Here is a 10,510-nt window from a genome sequence, read left to right as displayed (position 1 = left end):
CACTTCTGCAATTAGGAGGGAAATCCAAATAATCAATATTATCTTTGCAAATACATTAAGGACAAGTACCTTCTGTACTGGGTTGCCAGTCTTGTCCATCACCACTTGAATCTCCTTCACTAGTCAGTATGGAATGACTGGAGTCGTCATCTTGGTCGAAGTCCTGATATATCACAAAATAAAAATTAACTTACTCAATGTAATGCTTTGTTAGTAGAGTGAATATTGTTTTTTCTAGGCTAAAGTTTCATGTTGTGGATTCCATTTAAATTTGAAGAGCAAAATACAGGGAAAACATCAAAATATGAAGCTCAATGTTGAAATCACGTAGACACACAGAAATTCTGTATTTTAAACTTTAAAATTACAGCCTACATGCTGTTAAGTTGTTATAATTTCTGACTGGATGGGTAACTGGAAAGAATCCTTTGATCACAGTTACAAGTGAACAGCCCCAAAGGAACATGATCTTTTCCATAATGCTTCTCTGAAGCATCATTTAAAAATGGTGAAGATGGAAATCCCTGCCCATGTAGGACCTATGATATTAACTCTAGACTGAAGGAAGGGAGCAAAGCTGATTAAACTTTACACTGTGACAGCTTTCTGATCTAGTCATGGCACACATCCTCTCAAACATTTTTTGCTTTTTACCCTCTAGAAAACAGTCGCTATGCTGAAAAACAGCTGAAAGACAACTGGATTCATAAAAGGTCCTCCTAACTCCCTTAGGAAGAAATGTTTTGTAATTAGGACTCTTTTTCATTGATAGGTTACTTCATTAGAAAATATTGCTGGTGATTTTGTCCTTTTTACTTTCTAGAACAATGAGTGATGTGAATATTAATCAAAATATCCATCATAACCTGGATGCTGCAATTAGCTCTCTGTCTTCTATGATCTGGGTGAGCTACCTATTTAAGGAGACTGATGGATAAATAATAGTTTTTGTCCTAAAAACAGATACCTGTCAGACAAAGGCAGTCTTTATTATAAATCTCTGATATTTCATTCATCAATTCCCAATAGTTTGGGTATCTTCTCCTCCTCACAGAAAATAACAGAAATAAATTTATACTGACAGCAAAAATATTTTAGGTATTCAATTATAATAACTTAGTTGTCATATCATACCTTTATGTAGCACTTAACACTTCTTAAAACATTTTCTACTTCTTGGTAAAGGAAGTAGACCATCCTGGTTACCAATGCAAACGGGAAAGCTGGATTGGCTCACTCTGATGTCAAATTACTAGAAATTTCACTCTTATCTTTCTCTGTATTTCAAAAATTCTACCACTACTTGGCAATTTCTTCTCTGCCTGGTGACCAACCCAGTTACTAAGAGGGAGGATTACTCTCCTTAGAAGTTATGAAAATACATAAAGAGCTTTTAAAATAGTAGAAGGAAAAAATAACCTATAATTCTGCAAATAAAAAGCATACATTGCTAAAATGAAAACTGTATATCCTTGGAATTTTGCCTAAGAGTTTAAAAATATAATTGCATCATGTATTTTTTATTATTTTAAAATAACCTATAATTCTGCAAATAAAAAGCATACATTGCTAAAATGAAAACTGTATATCCTTGGAATTTTTCCTAAGAGTTTAAAAATATAATTGCATCATGTAGTTTTTATTATTTTAAAGTAACTTTAACAGATATTGACTGTTTAAAGCAAAAGCAATAAAATTCTTACATGTGAAGAGATAGTCACACTTCAAGGTAGCCTGTGATAGGTAAATATATAGAATCTTAAAGTAATCAATAAATAAAAATAAAATATAAACATATGCTAATGAGTCAAGATTCAAAATAAAATGGAAATTATAAAACATATTTGGCCTAAAAATAGACAAGGAAAGAGTAAAGAGGGACAAAGCATAGAGAGCTATAAGAAAATAAACCACAAAAGCATCATATAATTTTGTATTTGGCGTTTCAGTAAAGTGTAAATTACATAGCATTTTATTAAGTAAACATCATTTCAACGGAATTTGAAAAAAATTTCCCTGCACAAACATCAGAGTATCACAGGTATATAGTAAATCCTGTGAATCTTATTAGTCCTACATTGCTTACTAGGTCAATTTTAATTATTCACTATTACACACAGTGCTGTGAACATCTTTGTAATTAATATCCCATTTTTTCCATTAGGTCTTTAGAGTGGACTTTTAGATAGGGAATTGATCCACAGTGCATGAAACTTTGAAGTGTTTTTATACAAATTGCTTTAAAAGTCAGGTTTATATTTAATACACTCTATCAGCAGTGCATGCATTTCACTATAGCTTCTTCCTTATCAATTATCAAAACTTGTTTTTAATAATACAATATATGGCACTCGTCATTTTCTTGTTGTTTGAATTTGCATATCAGGATTAGTTGAAAAGTTTGGAGATGATTTCAGTTGCTTATTGACGGGGAATTTTTCTTTTTAGTATATATAGTTTTTGTTCAGATTCATCTAGAAAACCCCATGAGAATGAAAAACATAATTCTACCATTACATATAATTACAATGATTCAATGAAGTGTTTATGTTAAACTTTGGAAAACAGCAGTCTTCATTTGGAAGTGATAGAGATGTAGCTGGTTGTCATGTCATATTTTTATGTTGGTTCATGGATTCTGGCCAGTCTCACTATTAGTTGGCACCTTAGGGAAATTGGAAGATGCAGAGTGTGGGCACATCCACCTAAAAGCTTCATAACCATTTACACATATAGTGTCAGCGACTGTTCCATGCTCCGTATATATATTAACTAGTTTAATCCTTAAACTCTAAAGAAGACAGAAACTGCTGTCCTTTTTACACATGAGGCCCAGAGCACTTGTGTTACTTACCCAAGGCCATATAACCAGCCTGTCATAGAGCCAAGACTCACATTCAGACTCTGAAGTCTGGTTCTAAAGCTCTTAATCACTCTGTTTTCTTGCGATTATGAAAAGTTCAAAGCAGAATCTCAACAAGAACCAAAAAAGAAAAGAATCAGTAACAATGAGCAAAATTAAGAGTAAAGTTGGACAAATGTAATTTATAAGTTTCTCAGACGAAGACGTGCCTGACAAAAATTTCTCCCATAGAATAAATTGAAAAGCCACAGACATCACAAACAAAAAGTATGTGAGGAATAACACCTAGTTTGAAGGTTATCATAGAAATAAAGACTGTACTAGAAACCACACAGAATTTTCTAAGTTATTTGAGAATGTTAAAATGAAAGACTAAGATGTGCCTGGATGGCACAAGGAGAAAGTGAAATAAAGACACTCAGTTGCAAGCACAGGAGGAAAATATTAGAATAGCACATCCCAAACACAGATGGATTTCATAAACCGGACAATAGTGCCAGAGGTAACAATAGATTAGAAATAGAACACTGCTTTCTCATCTATAAACCAAAGAATGCCAAACATATGGAAGGAAAAAAAGGCACAGAAATCATACGTAACCTCCTTAGATTGGGAGGTTCTCCAAAGAGACTCACAGGAGCAATCTTACAAGCAAGGCAGCTGCTTATATTTGTAAACCATAAAAACCTGTTCAGACAATCAAAAAGAAAAGCTTTCATTTGAAGAATAGAAATGAAGGATGACCTTGAGTTTTGCAGAGAAAGCATCAGAGAACAAAAGGCCAGGTCGGTAGTGAAAAAAGCCTGTTTCTTCCTCAGAAATAAGTTCAAGGTTATTTCAATCATAATATGAAAAAACAGAGTGAAAGCTAAAAAAGAGAATATGTTTTCAAGTTACATGAAAGAAATGCATTCGTATGAAGCAATTTTCAGTGCTTTTAAAAAAGAAAATTATTTAAGTATACCTATAAAATTGAACATATTTTTATTGATTGATTATTATTATTTTTCTTATATCATTGTTCATTTTTGTTTGATATTCTATTTCTCCCCTCAGGTGTAGACCCTATAGTTCTCCCAAAACCATGGCTCCTGTGATCCATACCCATAGATTCTTGGATGTTTGCTCCTCCTCTCTCATCCCCAATTTACCCATTATACCACACTCATTTTAAACATTGGTCAATATGTGCTTACATAATACTAGTACTCCAACCAGTACAACCTTCATGTTGTGACAAAAGCTACTAAATAGCAGGGTTTCTCAGTTTTAGCACTACTGAGATCTGGGGAAAGACAATTCCCCAAAGAGGAGGTGTTAGGCGCTGTCCTGTACATTGGAAGACGGTGAACAGCACCCCTGGCTGGCCTCAACCCACTAGATGCAGTAACACTTTTGGCCAGTTGTGACATCAAAAATGTTTCCAAATATTACAAATGCCCCTGAAGGACAAAATCATTCCCTGCTCAGAACTAGTTTGCTAAGACAACATTGGTCAGAAGCTGATTGTTTAGAAAAGTTATAATGCACAAAGGTAAAATATTCATATGGTATTAGAAAAGTTTCTGTTGTACTTCCTATCCCATGCCCCAGAAATGATTTAACCCATTTCTGCATTTTATTTTTTAATTTTTAATCAAACTAACATATTAAAAATCAAATACTAGTAAAAGACATAGCAAAATGTTCCTTCAGTTTCCTTCTCTACGATGCCTCAGAGGCAACAACTTTTAATCTTTTAACTTTTCTTCATGTTTCCTTCCATAACTTTAGATAATATATTTACCCTGCTGGCTCTTGGATCATCAAAGTAAGACACTACCTATTGACTTCTTACTTAGTGGGCAATATTCTTATAACTAACCCCCATTCTCTCAATAAGTTCATCCTCTTTTTTTGTTATATCAATAATCAAAGTTCAAGTTATGAGTATATGGGCCAATAGTAGTATGAGTGTGTACTATATGTTTTTCCTTGTATAATTTTTTTCCCTGTATAAAACCACAAAACATTTTTGTTTGCTTTACTTCTTTTCTATTTCTTTAAATACTTAACTAATCCCAAACTTTAATGTTCTCTCCACTTATTTAATTAGGACCAGATAACACATCAGTTCCATTTTCTTCCTGGAAATCTCAACTATCCACTATCTTTCTCCCATTTATCTGAGTTATTTGTTTTCCAGACTTCACTGAAGTCCTGGAACTTGGTTTCTCCATTGATTCCCTTTTTTTCTCTTTTATTCAATCTTGGATCCCCAAAAATATGTATCTAATTGTCCCCTCTGTTTTTATCTATTCCTTTAATTTAATAGACCACATGGTAGCTTTCATTATAAATAAAATGTTTGAAGGTTGGTGTGTCTAGAGATATCTTTATTCAACTCTGATACTCTGATTTATAGTTTATCTAGACAAAGAATCCTACATTGAAAACCATATTTGTTTCTCAGATATTTGAAGGCATTTCAATTACTTTTCTATTAATTTTATTTCTATTATCATTCTATTATTTTTTAAAATAAATGTAGCATTCATTCAGAAAAAATAATGCACATAAGTGTATCAATTCATGAACTTTCATAAAGTGAACAGTCAAGTAACCAGGATCTATATCAAATAAAAGAATCGTTAGGCATAACATAAATCAAGACCTATAAGAGAAAAAATGGATTGATTGGTTTTCATGCACATTAAAAAGGCTAAAAACACAGGCCATTATTCATATTGACTAGTAGGAATACTTACAAATACATATCCCAGAATATATGTATATTCTCTAAACCTAATTATAGGAAAACAAATGGTTGAATTATGGATAAGAGATCTGAACATAAATTTTATTCTGATGAAGAATAAACATTTGAAAAAAATTAGTATCTGTTATTAGGAAAATGCAAATTAAAACTAAAATAAGATACCATCAAACACCTAGTAAAATAGTTAAAAAGTAGTGGAGGCCTCCCTGGTGGTACAAGAAGTTAAGTCTCAGCACTATCAAACTATAGGCAGCCACTGCAGCAAGAGTTTGATCTCTGGCTAGGGAGTTGACCCACAGCAGACCTCTCCTGTCTCACCCACTGCTCCCTACAACAGTGTATTTCAGTCTATCAGCCTGTTTGCTCACCACTCTATCGCTGGTGAATCCTCTCATCATCCCCAGCACTGCTGACCTGTATACCAATTCTTGTATGCACACACACACACACACACTCATATATAAATACATACATGCAATAATTTTTTAAAAAAGATTTATTTATTTATACATATGGAACTGGGGTACAGGCCAGAGGTGCAGGGGTGGTAAGAGGATTCACCAGACATGGAGTAGGGAGCAGAACAGGCCAACTGACAACACTGCTGAGGGAGCAGTGGGTGGGTCAGGGCGAGTCACGTCCAGGGCAGGGGCTTGAACTTGCACTGAAGCAGCTGAGGCTGGCCTGCAGTGCTGCGTCCCAACCCATAGCACCACCAGGGAGGGCTCCATAAAATAAATCTTTTTAAAAATACTGACAGTACTAAATGCTGATGAGGGTGCAGAGAAACTGGATCTCTAATTCTTTGCTGGTAGGAATCTAAAATGGTAAATTCACTTTAGAAAAATGTGTGGCAACTTAAAAAAGGTCAAACATACATTTACCATATGATCCAGCAATTGAATTCTTGGGCATGTACCCTAGAAAAATGAAATCATACATTCACCCAAAACTCAATATGTGAATGTTCACAGTAGCTTTCTTTGTAATAGCCCCAAACTGGAAAGTGCCAAAATATCCTCCAACAGATAAATGTGGAACATTTACTAAATAGACTATGGAACATTCACACCACAGAATATTACTTAGAAATATATATACATATATATGTATATAAACTACCTTCAAAACTCATTATTATTTATAAACATTATAGTCCAACCTCATTAATGTTCAACTGCAATAATATTCTTTGCCAGGCAGCACACTCACATACTTCATGAGATTGAGAGTTGACTAGCTAATTATTTCTCTGAGATTAAACTCAGAACACAATCTCAAAGTCTTATAACCAATTTTCTGTTACAAATAAGATATAGAATATATAAAATATATGGAACAATAAATATACAAAGTATCTAAGATACAGCTATTTTAAACTATATATCAATTGTTATGTTGTGTTATAAAAATGCAAAAGGAGGCCCTCCCTGGTAGCCCAATGGATTCAAGTGCACATTACAAGTGGGCTGCAGCCCCTTCAGAGCAAGTTTGATCTCCCGCCCCAAAGGTGATCCATATGGCACAGCAGACCTCTCCTGACCCACCTCAGCAGTGTACTTCAATCTGCCTGTTCTGCTCCCACTCTGTCTCTGGGGAATCCCCCCCCCTGCACCTCTCACCTGTACCCCAGTTCTAGATGCATAAATAAATAAATCTTTTAAAAAATGCAAAAGGAATGAATGAGTATACAGTGCAAAAGTCATCTCTAATCTGTCACTATAGTCAACCACTGTTAAAAGCTTGTTGCATGTCTTGGTTATCATTTCATAGTATTCTTTTTTTTCTACGGAGCACAGTGTTTGCTACTAGAATTGTTATTATACTGTGAGGAACTTTTGGTGGTGTCTTATCATGGGCAGGGAGTGATGAACAGGGTCAACAGGTGGTACCTTCTTTGTGATGCCCGTGATGAATTTGACATGATCAGATTAATGATCTCCTTTCATTGTTAATATATAAAGATAAACTACATTTTATTGTTTAGTATGAATTCAACTGCAATAATATTCTTTGCCACTCAATACTTCATGAAACTGAAAGTTGACTAGCTAATTACTACTTTGAGATTAAACTCAGAACAAAATCTCATTAATTATGTTTCAAATTTCTTTAAGATTACATTTTGGGTCCTCCCTGGTGGTGTAACAGGTTAGGACACAGTACTGCAAGTTGGCCACAGCAGCTTTAGTAAGAGTTGGATCCCTGGCCCCAGAGGTGATCCACATGGCATGGGAGACCTCTTCTGAGCTGCCTGCTGCTCCCCTCAGCAGCGTATTTCGTTGATCTGCCTATTCTGCTCCCCACTCTCTCTGGTGAATCCTCTCACCACCCCTGCACCTCTGGCTTATACCCCAGTTCTGTATAATAAATCTCTAAAAAAAGATTACATTTAAAATATAATTCTAATATATTATTATTATGAGATATTTAATCAACACAAATTAGTAGTATATAGAATAGGTTGTTAGTTTCACTCTTTAAAGAGAGCATCTTACCTCACTGCTGCTGATGCTTTGCAAGATTATACTTTGGTTTTTAGTAACTATCATCATATCATTAGAAGAAGAATTTATATCATGACAAATGTCAAGCAGTGACTCAGCATGTCTTTCTGCAACAAGAAACATAGTGATATATTTTAATAAGACTCCTCTCCAGCAATTTCGAAGGAAGATGTAATTCTAGGTTCTAAAATTGACTCAATTTTGTCAAGGATTTTCCTGAAATAGTGCTCTGAAATCCAGATGAAGTGCCAAGTAATACTTTCTACAGGAAGAGATGTGAAGACAAGAGTTCATTGAGTGGATGGGCTTTTGTTAGTTATAAAGAAAAAAAGTTAGGCTACAGTGCTAAGCGAAACCCCAAATAAGGCCAGACATGACATTTGCTCTATAGTTGCCAAAGACAAAAAGCATTCAGTTGTTCTGGGAACACTTCCTGTCTAGCTCCTGAAGCCACATTAAGCTAGCAAGAATTCTCAACACCACGTTTCTTCAATAAAAATTTCTTCCTTGAGTCGTCCCTGGTGGTGCAACAGGTTAAAGCACAGCACTATGAAGCAATCCACAGCCACTGCAGCATGAATTCAATTCCCGACCAGCGAGATGATCCACATGGCATGACAGACATCTCCTGACCCTCCCTCTGCTCCCCTCAGCAGTGTATTCAGTCAGTCTGACTGTTCTGCTTCCCACTCTGTTTCTGGTGAGTCCTCTCACCCCCCAGCACCTCTGGCCTGTACCTCTGTTACTGGATGCATAAATAAATAAATTTAAAAAAAAAATTGAATGGACTGGAATCAATACACTTACCAGAGTTTCTCCTACTCGGTTGGTTGTATTTCCAGCTCCTCACTTCTCTGGGTTAAAATTCTGGAATCAGCTTTGATTCACTTCTCTCCACTTTTGTCTTCAGGTGCTCTATTTACCTTACGTCACTAAGTTCTATTTTTTCTATCATAGTATCTCTTAGACTCGCCATACCTAGGACCTCTCACTCCCATCAATACACCATGTCCAAGTACGCTCCCTGGTTCCTACCATCACACAAATGGACACATCTGTGGTTTCTTCATAAAGCTCTCAATTTTTCCCCCCTTAATTCATTTATACCATAAGAACAGACTAATTTTTGTAAAGTATGACTTTCATCCATTTTCTGGCTAAAAATTCTTTAAGACTATTTTAATAGAAAAAAATGTTTTTCCATCTGACATCTAAGACTCACCCTCAATGGATTGTTATTTATATATCTAGTCGAATTTATTTTCCCTGACATGAACCTTCAGTTTCTGTCTCCTCATTGTCCCAGGAAGAAGCCACTCTCACTTACAGCATGCTACCTCTGCTCTACAAATCGAATCTCACCCTTTTCAATAATCATATTAAGTTTCACCTCCTCCATGAAACCTTCTTAGGTATATCCTTGTTCTTTGCCCAGAAGGTGTTTCATACAAAACACGAATTAATCAAGTCAAACAAGTTTCATAAAGTTACACATTGCTCAGTGTTGCTTTCTTCATTACACCTTTCTCTGGACATCTTTAGGTCTTTTCTCAGTCCTTTCCTCCCCACCTATGTCAAACCTGAGTGTTTTGTTCTTCTTCTATCCACATATTATCCAGACTTCAATAACTACCAAAGTTCCTATTCCTTTTTCAAATTCAAAAAAAGGGCTTTCTCTTCTGACTTAAGTGATTTGTCCCTGGTCATAATGAACACTTTTAAAAGTTTGGACTATCCCCAAGGTACCTAATTGGTAGTTTGAATTCTTTAAATGGCTCTATCACACAGATGTAGGGGAAAAAATGAGATTTTTAATAAGGCTCTTATATTTGGGAAATGTTACAAGTGTAATAGAAATACTTACCTGGTTTTGGCATAGAATTCATTAGAATGTCCAATAACTCCTGCTTTTTAAAGCTCTCTATTTGTGACACATAATGTATTGCTGATTTTCCACTAAAATCACAGAGTTTAGGATCTCTAGGAAGAACAAAATCAACATTAGAGATTACTTAGTTAAATCTGTTGACTGAGGAAACCAATATGAGAGAAAACACTGATAAAAAATAAATAAAATAATTTTCTGTACTTGCAGGATAACAATAAAGATTTTGAAATGTATGAGACACAAACTGACAGGTTTTCAAGATTTTAAAATAAAAATATATGCAATGTATCTTATTATCATTCCAATATTTGCAAAAACTTTCCAACTTGAGATAAAAATGTTATATAATTCTTTAAAGATGCATAAATCAAGTAAAAATTTAAAAAACATGCTGATAACTGAGTCTTGTCCCAAAATAGCTGACTTGATTGTTTTTCCCCCTAACTATTTACTTTCTTGCTATTTTTTCTTTTTTTTTAATGATAACAGCTGGT

At 34.7% G+C, this 10,510-nt stretch overlaps 1 protein-coding gene across 5 annotated transcripts in view; it reads right to left on the bottom strand.

The window, feature by feature from the left end:
* Window positions 1-10,014, bottom strand: part of MAP3K19 (mitogen-activated protein kinase kinase kinase 19) — a 33,657-nt gene extending 23,643 nt beyond the window's left edge. For all 5 annotated transcript variants that reach the window (XM_004674696.2, XM_004674697.2, XM_012726064.1 and 2 more), the window contains exons 1-3: window positions 9,993-10,014; window positions 8,120-8,235; window positions 70-163 (exon numbers count right to left, since the gene is read on the bottom strand). In XM_004674696.2, coding sequence (XP_004674753.1) covers window positions 70-163; window positions 8,120-8,235; window positions 9,993-10,014 — 232 coding nt within the window. The remainder of the gene's footprint in view (window positions 1-69; window positions 164-8,119; window positions 8,236-9,992) is intronic.
* Window positions 10,015-10,510: the final 496 nt, after the last annotated feature.

Source organism: Condylura cristata, unplaced genomic scaffold (assembly GCF_000260355.1).
Source record: "Condylura cristata isolate star-nosed mole 26May11 unplaced genomic scaffold, ConCri1.0 scaffold00002, whole genome shotgun sequence".
Lineage (NCBI taxonomy): Eukaryota > Metazoa > Chordata > Mammalia > Eulipotyphla > Talpidae > Condylura > Condylura cristata.
The sequence above is the reverse complement of the archived record's forward strand: the minus strand, read 5'-3'. Positions and strand labels throughout refer to the sequence as shown.